Source organism: Aulonocara sp. 'chitande type north' Nkhata Bay, linkage group LG12 (genome assembly GCF_057382095.1).
Source record: "Aulonocara sp. 'chitande type north' Nkhata Bay isolate Kocher_YH1m ecotype deep benthic linkage group LG12, A_spYH_male_GT1.1, whole genome shotgun sequence".
NCBI lineage: Eukaryota > Metazoa > Chordata > Actinopteri > Cichliformes > Cichlidae > Aulonocara > Aulonocara sp. 'chitande type north' Nkhata Bay.
The window spans coordinates 13,262,194-13,276,755 of record NC_141355.1 but is presented as its reverse complement, the minus strand read 5'-3'; the positions used below and the strand labels follow the sequence as shown (position 1 = coordinate 13,276,755).

The window sequence follows — 14,562 nt, the reverse complement described above, 5'->3', positions numbered from 1 at the left end:
GTCCAGATAAGTAGTTAGAAAACTAAGTGCTCACCAACTTGAGATTCACAAATGTTCAACAGGTGACTAAAACAACAATTGCAGTTTTACTGGAAAGTTACATACAATTAACAATTTCTACGAATCTTACCGACTACATCTAGCTGATAGGTGTGATTAATGCTGCCATACTTGTTTTCCACCACACAGGTATAGTTTCCCTTGTCAGAGGGCACTACAGATTCCATGATGATGGTCCACATATGGTCACGGACCTAAAAGTGATTTAGAGAAAAAAAGAAGTTAGTTTAATGTCTATAAAATAGCACTTGATGGCTAAAATGTAAATCTGAAGGAAGTAGTAACTTTATGAGTCAGTAACTGAAACATTAGATCTGGGTGGCGATTCTTTAATTTGCAGTAAATGCTTGATTTAGTTTCAGCCCACCATAAAATACCTTAAAATAATGTGATATCCCACAATTTCTAAGATGTGACTTCAAAACTCAAATATTCAATAAAATGTTATTACAAATGAGGCAACAGAGATGTTGATCAGGAAAACATTCATCTGAATCCCCATCTGTTCTCTCCCAATATGAATGATCATAAATCACTTTTTTTTTTTTTTTCATTTTAAAGCAATAGCTAATAATGAGGTGTGATGTGATGATAATAAGATAACACTACACCCTCTTCCTGTGACAAAGTTTTAATGCAGCAGATCTTTGTCCTACCCAACAGCTGCCATTGGAAATGGTTGTGTGTATATTTTTGCCCCAACATGTCTTATTAGCGCCAAATGATGTCTGGCTCCTTTTTTTCCTTAGACGTGTTATAATTTTTCCCTACATAAATCTGCCAAGACCGGCAGTGTGTGATTAGCCAACAAACCTCTAAGGCAATGGCAACATCAAACATGCATGTATACAGACGGTTTCCCCTATTTAGCAAAAAAAAAAAAAAAAAAAAAAAAAAAAAAAGTGGTGAGGGAGTCCAGCTGCCTGCTGCCAGATGTGTTGTGCTTGGGTTCATACACATGTGGTCTACATTATTTCCTCCCTCCTGCACGTCGCCATGCAGACGATATGAACAATAGAAGCCCGACCATAAAATTAAGAAGTGTGGGAGATATGGTAGACGTCCCCAATCGCAGATGCAGACCTTTGCACCTTGACTGAAAAGGAAGAAAGGAGGGGGGGGGGGGAAACAAAAAAACCCCAAAACACACAAAAAAAACCCAGCATGGCAGTCCTATGGTTAAATGTGCTGCTTGGCTAGGTGGGGGACTTGGGGTGGGGCTGACCATGGCAGCAGGCAGCTGAGAGGAAACTCCTAAATGTGCCCCAGCTGGAGAGGGAGATGTGCAAGGGAAGCACAAGACAAGGCTGGACTAGCCCACACCTTGATGGGAAGAGCAGATGTAGGACAGGAGGAGGGCTGTTTCTTAGTGTCTGAACATGCACACATTCCACACCTGTGAGGGAAACTGCCACTGAATGCAGTTATTCACAGAGAATCCAACACTGTAATCTAAAAAGGAACTGTAATCCCATAAAATTACAATTTACCATGAAAATATTTAAAATGAAATCATATCAGGCAAAACATGTAATTAAATAATACCATAGTTTGTAATTAAAACTATTTTCAGTGATGTTTTATAAGAAGAACTTTTTTTTTTGCCAGTCTGAGATCATGATACCCAGAATTAGGACAGGCAATGTTTTCCTATATCCTAACGGGTGTCTAGGATTCCCCACCAAGTATTGCTATGACAAAAAGTTCCTATTGTAGCATAAGGTTTCATCCTGTATTGTTTCTCGGGTCAAGATATGAAAACCTGTCTCTCCTTTTTACTAGCAGAAAAAGCTTAAGTACAAGGGACAGGGTGGTGATCTAATGTGAAGATGATATCACTGGAAAAAAAAAATTAAAGAAACCTCCATTTGTATTGAGTGAGTATGCAGAAATTAAGAAATATTAAGGACTGTGTAGAGCAGTATCGACATGAAATAGCTATTCACCAAATTCTTTAATTACTAACCTTGAACCCTCCAATACGATGGTCCCTTTTGAACTCCTTCCCATTCTTGTACCATTTCAAAGTTGGAGTTGGGTTGCCACTGGCCTGGCATTTAAACTTTACAGTTTTGCTGGCTGGAACAGCATGAAGCTTCTTTTCCATTTTTTCTGGATGAGCCCATTGTGGAGCCATTGCTAAGACAAAAAAGGAGGAGAAAAAAGTTAGCAGGAATTGTATTATTTGAAAAATTATCTAAAAATAGTCTTGATACTCTTAATCCTAAATGATTTTTCTTGCCTCTGTTACACCACAATGTGCAAATTGCATTGGGAGATAAAGCTCTTGGAGACAAGAGTACAAAATAAGGTCAGCATGCTTGTCACGCTTCGAGGCTGCTGCATTCTTTGTGGGCAGAGCAAGCAGCAGCAGCAAAAAAATGAAGCCAGAGTGTCTTAATTACTCTATAGACAAATTGGAGGACATCTGAGGTTAACCAAGATTAGTCACCAGAGACTATTTTTTGTGTAAAAGCTGTCACTGAGGTAGTAAAAACCCTCTGATTCAGAGTGAAATCATTTGCCCAGATGTGACCCACACACATGGCGGTACGATAATTGAATTTTAAAGCTCTCAAATCACTGACCATTTCGGGTGATTACTCATACGCTTGTGACTTTATGTAGCTAATGCTGCTGCAACAAATGGTCACTGCTGATTCACCTAAAGAGCTCAGCACACTTACGCATCAGCTTTTGACTGCCCAGCAGTTTGTTTTCCTCCGATGAGGACTCTTCACCATCGTCATCGTCCTCAGATGAAGCCGAGATATGAACTATTAAACAGGAAGTAATTTAAGAACAACTCAATTTATTCTTAATCACAACACTTCAGCAGCAATTAAACATTTAAAACATTTTTCAAAAATGTCACATTTATGAATTAACAGACCGAGGGAATGATGGGTACAGTTTACACTAAACAAAGCATATGCCAAGTAGCATCAGTAAGTGGTACAACACTTCACTTTGTTATAAAATCAGTTCTTTCTTGTGATTTGATTGTAATTTTAATATATAGTATTAATATCATACATTGTAAAAGCATGTGAAAGTGCCATATGCCGAATAAACACCAGGGGTTCCTAATGAAGACATAAGTCACACATCATCTGCTAGTCATAGCAAATGAAACCTGGCTTTGTTGCTCTGTGACTCAACACTACATGTTACACTGTAGTAAAATGTAACAGCACAAAACTCTTGAAACAAAATATTGCAAAAACAGATTAATTGCTTGCTGCTGGTCATTTAGCTGTTGTGACATAGCCACCAAAGTACTATCATACCAAGGGGGCATTTATTCCATCGTTCTGCACAGAACAATGGTAACCTTACCTGTCACGTTGAAGTAGATGCTGTGGTTGCCAAAGGTGGTGCATATGTACAGGCCGGAGTCAGTAAGCTCCACAGACTCGATCTCCAGCTGGCCATTGCGGATACGTGTATGTTCTCCATCCACTACAGCCACATGGTCTTTGGTCCAGTTGACAGCATGGAGGTAGTCCTTGGCAGAGCAACTGAGATCGAGACGATCCCCAATGGAAAGGGTGTACAGCTCGGCTTGCGTTTCCACAGATACTACAGAGGAATGAAGGAAGTTCTACTTAGCAGCTATACAACACTGTGACTTTATGCTTTCAGTCATTCAATCATACAGATTCATGAACAGAGGGGAAAAGAGGGAAAAACAAATAAAACTGTCACCTGAAACCCCCAAAACCAATCAAAAACAATGGTTTATTTCGATTGGGGAGAAAAAAAAAAGAAAAAAAAAAAAAAAAAGGACCATCTCTGTACTGTAAACTTCAGAAATACAACCAGTTGATTTTCTTCCATCATAGCATCTCCGCAACTGCTCTCCCAAATTAAATTGCATCCCAGTCAAGGCCCTATCTTGAGGCAGGCAAGGAGCTACTTGGGAAGAGGAAGGTGAAATTCAATTAGAGGAATGAAGGGAGGGGAGGTGTCATGAAGCAAGGCACCTGAGCCCCCCTGTTCTAAATGACTACATAGTACACAAGGAGGAGGGAGGTAACCCAATTATGCTGACATGTTGTCCATCATGTGGTGTTGTCCGTCTAGTTATAGCGGTAAAGCTCGTCACTGACCAACGTACTTTAGAATCACACTTCCTGGCCAAAAGGTACACTAGCAAAATTATCTAAGTGAAATGGTTAACTTTATTATTTGAGCCTCTCACATCCACAGAGTCAGTGTCAGTAAATACCAGTTTTTCAAAGCCTAAAATGATATCTTACCATCTTTCTTTATGTGAAACAATAAATTAAAATCATTAAGTTATTTAAATACTTTTAAATTCATGTAAATTGACTAATCGAACAACTGACCAATCACTGCATCTCTAATTAGCATCTCCTTCCATCTAAGGAAGAATAAAAGCTTAAACAACAGTAATCATGCTTGTCCTGCTTCTCCATTTTCTACATAGTCCCTTCCGCATTATGACAGAAACTGAATTATCCCAGAGTGGTGAAAGACCCCCGCCTCAAGACGTGATTATTCTACACCTCTCAATGCACACTGTTTTATAAACACTACCTACTGATCAAAACAGGAAGCACGTCTACACAAAATAACCTCAGGACAACATCAGCTAACCTGACTAATCCCTCCCAGCATAACAAAAGACTCCAAACAATAAAGGGGAAGAGGGAGCAGAGAGAGCAGGCTAGTGAGCATGTGCACAGGAGCGAGCAAGAGAGGGCCTGCAATGGCAGGTTCTAGTGCCAGTTGCTATGGTGACCCCACTTGGGCCTAGTTAAGGTATTTCCTGGATCACATATGTCTGACAGGCTCTTAATCCCAGCAGGAAAAGGGGCCAGGGGGTAGGATCAACTTTCTCCTCAAAAACAAAACTGAAGTGGGGAAAGCAGAGGAGAAATTTAGATTACGTCCACATTAAGCTCGTGCTAAATCTGAAAATGCTGTTTTCATGTGAGAACTATTAGCTTTCACATTAGTCGCATTTCCCCTACAGTAACGATGTAGCTGCTTCAGCCAGTTTCCACTGCATTGTGGGATCTAGACTCTCACAGTGACATAAGTGCAGCTTTGACCATAATCCGATTGAGCAAACAAAAAACGATGCAAGTTAATGTAAGTGTAGATCTCAGAGAGCAAAACGCTAGTAGAGAGAACAAAGATAGTTTCTGCTTATTTGGTCATATGTGGCAAATTACTGTGATGTCATTTATGAAAGTAGCAGTGAGATGAATATTTGATCTTTTTTTAATGTACTGCTTGTCCCTGATTTAGAGGAATTATGCCTCTTTTCCACTGGTACCTACTCGGTTCAGCTTGACTCAACTTTTAGCATTTTCTATTAGGGGTAGTTCCTGGTATCAGTTACTTATCAAGTACCTGCTCGGCCGAGGTTCCAAGCTAGCTGAGATCATCTGAAAATTTAACGCCAGACTTTATGCCACCAACTGGCTAGTCAATGGTGGCACGCACTCAACGAGTCATGTGAACGACCCCAAAGTAGCTAACTTTTTCTTCTTCATAAACTGCCTAGTTTAGAAAATGACCTTTAACCCTCTTTACACCATAACTAGTTTGTGTACACAGTATATTTTAACAAAGACATTTAGCAATAAATCAGGAATAAATATGTTAACCAGCATTCATCTATTGAGGATAGGCTGTCAGATCACCATTTAGCTCATAATGCTGGGTGTAAGGCGTCCACAACTACTTATTCTGAAGGAGACTGTAAAACTTTGTGAAAGGAGACAAATCAATGAAATAAAGTTCACTCAAAAATGACAGAAACACTAAGGAGACTTGAGGATTTCCAGAACTTTTCCGCTGGCAAGTGTTGCATAATATTAGCTAAACAACATCTGGTTATAAACCATCTTGTTTTCAGCCATCTATACACAAGAAAGTCACATGTCTAACTTACTGAAAACTCAGCAACTGCAACATTGGAAAGAAGCATGTTTATGCACGTTTTCATGTGCTGGAGCCCTGCCTTAAGTGATTTGAGGTTGATCTGTAGAGACTCCTCTCTATAGTGACAAAACTGAACATGGACAAATAGCACTCCTTATCTTAAACTGCATCATAGCAAGTATGTATTAGGGCACAGCTAACATAATCATTTCATAATTGGGAGGTTGCCTGATAAAAACCAACACAAATATGTGTGCAGCTACGCTTTACCACTGTCATTATCTAATGCCTGTCTGAGACCCAACATCACACAGTGCATTACTCTGCCAAGAGTCCACTGCACCTATGTTAAGTGTGCTCCTCTGCTTTTCAACCACAGTCCTGTGTTTTACAAACAAATTTGATCACATTTTTCTGAAAAAGTATAAAGCCAGATTACAGACCAGAAACATGACATGTTAGGACACTACAGTACTGATGCAATACAGATTTTATAATCCAGGTTATTGGCACCAGCTGTTTACCTTCTATAAATCTAAAATGGCGAGAGAAAAAGAAAAGCATCTCTAGATGCCGTGTCCCAGTCAGTTTAAATGAACGTTATGTGTATGCTCGTGCACCAAGAAACAGGCAGAAAGTTGTCTTTGATGTTTGAAAAATATTCAGTGTTGTAAACAGACAGATTTTGATGTTTAGGTTACATAAAAGATTAAAGCTGAGGAAACTGTTTGATATGGACACAGTGATAGTGACCAGCTATAGCTTTGCACATGGACACAATGTTTCTGCACAGTGACGTTTCTGTCCCTGCCCTCCAAACGGAGATGCCACTGATAAGACTGTCAACATCCCAGTTGTTAATGTGACTGCAGACATCGTAAAACACCCATAAAGCTGTAAAATTTACTCGTTTTATTGTAGGGCACGGTCAGGACAGTGTGTGCTTCTTTGCCAACCATCTCAAAACTAATCATGTAAACGCGTTTTTAGCAAACGAACCCAACCGTTTTCTAAAAATAAAGTCAGAGCCAACATTATTTTCCTGTGTAAATGCCTTGCTGCCACATAGCTGAACTTCTATCACAAAATATTGTTTCAATTCTTCATGCAGAGGTAAGTACCTCTGGATTTGCAGATGTTTCATCTCAGTTAATCTGCCTGCAACTATGATTGGATTAAAAAGGATCAAGCGCCATAGTTTCAGAAAGCAACCCACCTGGAAAAGACATCCATGGGTTCTTTTACCCAACTGGAAAAATTGACTGACATCATTTAAAATCAGCCTAATTACACAAATTATGAAAGGAATTCTGGTCAAGAAGAACATAGTGAGAGGCGTTTAAACAAGGGGCGGAAAGCTCACTAGCCCGAACATGCAAAACTAACTAAAAGGGGCGAGTTGGCGCCAGTCTGTGGAACTTTCTCTGACTACAACATAGGAAGCAATATGCCGCGTGAATGACTTCTGGGATTTCCTGCTCTCACTGAAGTGATGGTTGAATGCAGGAAAGTCAGACTAGTTGAGGTTCTGCAGTGGCAGACAGAAATAAGTTTCCTTTGCTGATTTGACCACACCAGAGCGAAAGGGTGGGTGATGTAGAGAGGGAACTGATAAGAGACAATAGTAGCTCTGGCAGGAAGCAAAAGAATAGGACAATGCCCATTAGCAAGCTCCCAAAGAGTGAGTGTCCTTCCTTAAAGCACTCCAGTGGAGGACCTCTTCATTCTTAAATGAACCATTGGCAATCAGCATGGATTGACGGTGGGGGGCTACAAGGGTTACTGTGTGCAAAGCAAAGTTGGTGCAGTGTCATTCAAATTAGTTCAGCTACATTTAGCCTCATATTGTCTTTAAAGGAGAAAAACACAAAAACCCAAGATCTCAAAAGAACCTAGCTATGTTCTGTGTTTTACTATTGGTGTTGAAAGATTTTGTGGGGCTTTCCATAGCTCTAAAAGGGGCCTTTTGGGGGGTGACCATGCAAAACAAGTGAGCATGATTAGTCCATGTACAGTAAACGCAAGGAGGCTGTGTTCCCCCATTTGTAGGAGTATTACTTTTCTCCTATATCACAGTTCTGTCTTTTATCAGTGGTTTGGATTTAACCATTTTCCTTTAAAAAAAGAAAAAGAAAAAAGAAAAAAAAGAAAACAACTCAGCCCTGGTTTCATAACTTTTCTCTCCCCCCCCCCATTGGAGAGATCTATTCATTTTCCTTTCATGCTTGACTGATTAACTAGACTACACAAGTTCTACATGATAAAACAGGATTGGGGGTACATGCAGGCAAAAGAGACTAAAAGACTGACATTGTTGTTTTAGCATCTAATCCAAAACCATTATCACCAAACATCAGCAAAGAAGTCAAATGTTTTAGCTCAGAAAGAAAACTACAATTAAGAGATTGCCTTTGAAACCGCAGGGAAATTCCAGCACTGCCTCACGTTGGATTATAAAAGACTCCACAGGCGCCAACTTCACAGTTCAGGCCTTGAGAAAATAATGCAGCTTATCAAGTATATCATATCTTGTGGCTAAAATATAGTAGCTGTGGATGAGAGGGGGAACTTACTGCTAGAAGTCAAAAAAATTTTATTTGTGTCAGTGTTTTATATGCTCAGTACTTGCTTGATAAACTGCTGGAGAGGATATGACTGGCTTATTTTATATTCTCAACGAATAATTTGTGTCAGAAAATGGGGGTGGCTGAAGCCTTTTTGGGGGAAGCAAAAATTCCTCTTGGTAGGAAAAACAAAACCAAACAAAAAACACTATGAATTTACTCAGGTCAAAAGCAATCTCACAGAATCACTGCTTTCCTCAGACATTACCCTACAGAGGTAATGTCTGACATTAAGCTCAGACATTGTTTAACCTGCCAGCTCCCCAGTGTGTGTGATGTCCATCTATAGCACAGCTGACAATCTGAAAAATTCACTGCTAGTGAGTGGACAGCCACTGCGCGTGCTACACAGTCAGTACCCTCTCCTAAACTATAATTCTAGTATTTCCAGTAGATGTCTTGATGCATGCTTAATCCAGGTAAGTATTCCCAAAATTACTGTCTGGACGTAGCATTTTCAGTGGGAGAAACGTTTCGTCACTCATCCACTGAAAATGCTACGTCCAGATGAAAAGAATCAACTTTTAGGGTTTCCAGTAGATGCTGCATGTGAACTTAACTGCCCTGGCATTTTCCCCAACTTCATGTAATAAGAAAGCTCAAGTTTTTTAAATCCCAACTGGGAGAGAGAAAAACAAAACCCAAACAAGCAGATCAAGATACAATACTGAATAGAAAAATTATTTATTACACTTCAGTCAAGTATTGAAGGCCACAAACATTTCTTATGTGAGGTTTATTAGGGTAAGTTGGACTGGGCTATTTAACAGTTACCATCTTTACATAGAAATAAGATCATGCTTTTATCCATTTTTCTCATTTTACATTGAAATTCCAGTTACCAAATCCAACTGTATAAAACAAACTGAGTGGTGCCAATTTTAAGTCCAGTTATTTAGTTACATAGTTATAGGGCTGCTCGATTATGGCAAAAATGATAATCACGATTATTTTCACTGAAATTGAGATCTCGATTGTTTGACGATATTTATTTAACCCTTTAAGACGTACCATAGAACCAAGTCCGCCAGAGCTTATATTATTTTTTTTTACATGTTGTAGTGCCATTTGTGGGAGCATTTCAAGTTGCTATACAACTGTTATAGCCCATATTTTAATAATATGTATGCATTAAGTCCATAGTAACTACATTAATTGCAAAAAAGTGCAATAAACTACAAAACAATTGAAAATCGTTTTTTTAACATATATTTCTACTTGGAGAAATTTAAGAGGTTTATCCCTCAAAACTTTAAATACAAAAAAGTTGCAAAAAATAGTTTACAACAACAGGAAATTTATTTTGAGTGTCTTCATAGTTTTATTTTGGAGGAGATATACCAATTTTTATATACACTGCAGGAAAAACAAAAAAAAAAAACAATCATATGATGCAAATTTGCAAAGAAAACAGCAGGTGCATCAAAATAAACTATTTCCAGCAGTGCAATTCGAGTTCTAAGCATCCCAGCAACTATTCAGAAAAGTCAAACATGACCAGTATAGGTTTTTAAGGCCTACAAGTAAAAAACTACATTTCCGTGAAAATGAGTCACTTCCGGTTTCGGCCAGCAAATTGCAGACATGTGATAGTTCGCGCTGACGTCTGTTTCACTGTGGGAAGTGCTACAAACAGCTGATCGGATCGGCAAAGCGTGTTTCTGGAATATTATGTTTTTGTTCCTGCAAGCACTTTTTATGCAATATTTGCAAAGCTTTATGTGGAAGGAAACCGTGGCCGAGGACAAGCTGATGGCATAAGATGTAAGTACAACTCCTCTGGTTTCATATGCAAAACAAATTATTGCGCTAGCTTACACGGTTCAGGTTCTACAGGGATTTAAAAATAGTTACACAAAACGGAGCGTGCTGCTCTGACCGGCTTTAAAGGGTTAACAATGACTTTAAAAAAATTATATAAAATAGTGTGCAACACCACTGAAGTTTTTTTTTTTTACCTCTCTTTTCAGCCAACGGCAGTCACTCTCCTCTCCAAATAACTTCTGCTTAGCTTTCCGAGCTTCCCTCGGGTCCTCTTAATCAGCGGTCTCCAACCTTTTTTGCGCCACGGACCGGTTTATGCCCGACAATATTTTCACGGACCGGCCTTTAAGGTGTCGCGGATAAATGAGGGAGGGGCTAATAATCGGCTCAGTCATTTCTAATGATCGTTGAAAGCCCAGATCGTAATCGTGATTAAAATTCGATTAATTGAGCAGCCCTACATAGTTATTTTCCCCGGTAAATCACACCATCCTAAATTTATCTGCATTACACACAGCAGTGCTCTATGGAAGAAAGCTGAATGAAGGTATACTTTTAGTCAGAACATTTTGTAAATGTTAGTACAGGTTTAATTTTTTCCAACACAGCTTTATTGATGTTAGTTGTAATTGGCAAGTTTCTAAACCAACCTAAATTGGTTAATGACACATGGATGGCAAAGCCTGGCAGGATTAGTGTATGCTAGTGGCTGTTGTGCTGTTTAAATCCAGCATTTGACCATGCTACTATTGTCTATATGAGCAAGAGGCATGTACATGAACAACCACGTGATCTTTTTGAGGCTTCTTAGTATGGAGCCAGATCATTTCTGAAACAGTACAAGTGCTCTTTATTTAACAAACAAAATATACACATTCAACTGAAAATGGTGCCAAGTGTGGAAGTAGCCTTAAACTTCCTGTGTGAACAGCAGTCTCAACAGAATACCTAAAAAGTCTGATATGAATGCAAAGCGACTTCACACGAAAACTGGTCTTTAGTCTTACTCTAGCGTCAGCAGAGCTTTGCTCCTCTGGGCTTTCATTTCTGTCTGAAAAGAGTCTTACTCAAGACTGTGGCAGCTCTGGTTTATAAAAGCTAAAGAGTCAGTGCTTTTCTACTCTGACAGACAGCACAAGATGGAGTCAAACAAATCCACAGAGAAAGACATAACTTCCAGACAGTGAACTGTCAGAAAGAGAGCAATTAAACAAACATAAGATCCAAATGATTTTAAAGATGGTGTAAAAACATAAACAAAACAGTAAAAGTTGCTTCAAGTGCTCAAAATGAAGGAAAGTTTAAGTCCTTCACATGACCTCCTGAGAAATTCAAGGAACTTAGTTTGTTCAGGGAATACTCTATTCTTATGTGAACAACACCCAGCAAAACACAATAAGACAAACAATGGAGCATACATTTAAAAAAAACAAAACAAATAAAAAAAAAAAAAAAACAGAACATTTCCATATAACTATTTTGTTTCTCCACCCCAGACAAAAGGAATGCAACCAAATGCCTCTGCTGTGATTGTTCGTCGACAGCTGAAGCCATCCCTAACCCAGCAGGGAAACGGGGGGGGGGGGGGCAAACCCAAGCAAAAGTCAGTGGGTGAGCAAGAGGAGAAGCAATGCGGTGCATAGATAGTACCTGGCCATTTGGTGATCAAGAATGGGTGGAGTGTAAATGAAAGACAAACCCCCCACACCCTGGTGGAAATTTATGGCTCACCTTGGAAGAAAAACATGCTCCCCAAAAGCCCATCCTTAAGGGTTTCATGTAGCATAGCATCTTTTTTCAAAAACAGGCTAATTTATAGTTCCCTGGCAGTTAACTCCTCTTTCAGTGACAACAAATACCTTTTCATTACAAAGGAGGACTGCTAGGTAGTAGAGCTGCCCTTGGAATACAGATGGAAGTCATTTAGTCCTCACTGTCCCATTGCTAGCTTAAACATAGAAACACCAGGTTTATTTTAGGGCTTAAAACCCCAAAGAGACCCTTGTGCGTAATTACTTCCATTATAATGCTAGGCTTTATCATATTCTTTTGCTGCTCTCTACTTCCGACTTCAGAGTGTAAACATCCAAACCCATTTACCCACAAGTCGAGGCAGCTATTACACCGCTGGACTGTGTCCAAGAAACACATTTTTAAGGATTTGATTTCAGTGCCTCTTTCCCCTTTTCAGAACAGAGCTTGTGTAACCGCAAGACTGGGCTAAATTCTTCACAGAAAGTCTCATGGTAATAGTTTCCAGTTTAGATTGTTTTTGTGTGTGCCATTTTAAGTGTGGTGTGTAAGATTTTTTTTTTTGTGAATCCACTTCTAAAAACATTGAAGGAACTGGTTTGAATAGGCAGAAAAAGGCATTAGTAATAAATTAGTAAGAAACAGTTGTATTACACATGACGCAGTAGAGAGCGATTAAACAACTCAAACTCAGGCAAACGGGGGTGGTGAGGGAGCACTGACGCTGTAAAGGACAGGCTTCACAAAAGTCTGGAGTGTGTTAGGATTACATTCCTGTACAAAGAACAAAGCTTTGGCTTATCAATGAACTGCTTCTCAAGCCAAGAGTCAGGAAAAGTCACACTTAATAAGTTTATAAAGTTCAAACAGTTACACAATCTTTAATAATACTACACCCAGAACTTCAGAAAACCCAAGACTAACTAGCTTTAATTTAGTAAGGCATCTTACCTTCATCAGTGCTGGCAGGCCGGCACTGGGTCCTTAAAACTTGAGCAAATAAAGCCAGAAACAGAAGTATACTTGGCCTCATCAGCATCCTGCTGAGGGAGCTACGACTGTTGGCTTTTGTGTGACTGGAACTCCATTCAGGTGTTTGGGACATCAGCAGCAGTGCATCCACAGTCCACAGCTTAAAAAAATAAAATTAATAATAATTAAATACATATATAAATTTATGACATTATCAAGCTTTAACTCTTCACAAGTTTGTTCTCAGTAATAATATTTATTTATTTTAAATGTATCAAAATCAGTTCATTGTCCAAGATATTTCAGTGTAAAACAATTCAGGAAGCTAAACTGAACTAGCAAAACCTGATGTGAGAACAGCAAAATAAACTAACACATTAAATGTTTGTTGACAAGGAATTTCCATGACCACAAAGAAAAAAAAAAAAAAGTAGAGAATATTCTGTATGTTTAAGAGGTTTGAGGTAGATAATTCAGTATTTAGGCCTGCTTGCAGAAAACCATGATAAGAAACTGCAGTGCTCCAGACTCCCACTGATAACTTAAATGTTGGATGTGTCATGCTCAGTTCACAGGAATGTAATGCCTTTGATGTTTTCAATTCGAAGTAGCAATTTAAGTCTTGAAATCTTAAAGATTGTCATTGCACCCTGACAACACCATAGCAAGGTTTGTCATTTTAGGTGCTTGTATTGTACCCCCTTTATGCACATCTGCTTAAATCATTGCCTCTGCAGCATCTGGCCACACAGATTAACACTTGCTCATAATCAGCTTCACAGAATTTGTTAAAGACAAAAGGGAGAAGAAAAAAAAAAGATCCAACATACTACAACCTGTTATGTGACACCCTTATTGAGAAAGACTGTCAGGCCATCATTTCCAGAGAGGGAAACAGAAGATCTATCACCCAACAGTTGGTTTTATTTCCCAAACCCGGAATGACACCCGCTACAGCAATTTGCTCGCATAACCTGCTAATAAGTGTCAAAGACAAGACTTGGATGACAGACTTTGCCAACTTTAAAAACCAATCGTTCTGTAAAAACACAAAGAGATGAAAAAAGAGAAAAAGAAGCTTGGTTAATATTTTCACAAAGTCCAGCACAGAAGCAGCTGTGATTTTCTTTAAGGGGTAATCACTTGTATGAGTGTTCCCTGACTGAAGCAGTCATTGTGTTCTCCTAAAACCAATTCAATTTCACTTTCCAAGAATGGCCTAGTGTTCCAGCAGCTGAGCTGGGTCAGGGGGGGTCCAAGAGGGATAAAGAAGCTTGGTCATCTCTACTCCAAGCTGTGAGTCAGTGTTTGGGATGCCTCCAAGAAAATGCTTCTGCTGCCGGACAGAAGGAACCGCAACAAGCAGCCGACCATGTTCCCCAGCCCCCTCGTCACTACGACAATATTTGGAAGGAGGAGGAAATCGCTTTTTCAAAGTGTGACAGGACACTTTGTCATAGTCCGTGCCCTT

The 14,562-nt window shown here is 39.3% G+C and overlaps 1 protein-coding gene across 7 annotated transcripts in view; it reads right to left on the bottom strand.

Moving 5' to 3' along the window:
• fgfr1a (fibroblast growth factor receptor 1a) overlaps nucleotides 1-14,562 on the bottom strand; it is a 29,465-nt gene that overhangs the window by 11,728 nt on the left and 3,175 nt on the right. For all 7 annotated transcript variants that reach the window (XM_086313605.1, XM_086313604.1, XM_086313608.1 and 4 more), the window contains 5 exons: nucleotides 13,071-13,251; nucleotides 3,400-3,642; nucleotides 2,748-2,837; nucleotides 2,027-2,199; nucleotides 131-254 (listed from right to left, as the gene is read on the bottom strand). In XM_086313605.1, the coding sequence (XP_086169731.1) occupies nucleotides 131-254; nucleotides 2,027-2,199; nucleotides 2,748-2,837; nucleotides 3,400-3,642; nucleotides 13,071-13,224 (784 nt within the window). In that variant the 5' untranslated portion in view covers nucleotides 13,225-13,251. The remainder of the gene's footprint in view (nucleotides 1-130; nucleotides 255-2,026; nucleotides 2,200-2,747; nucleotides 2,838-3,399; nucleotides 3,643-13,070; nucleotides 13,252-14,562) is intronic.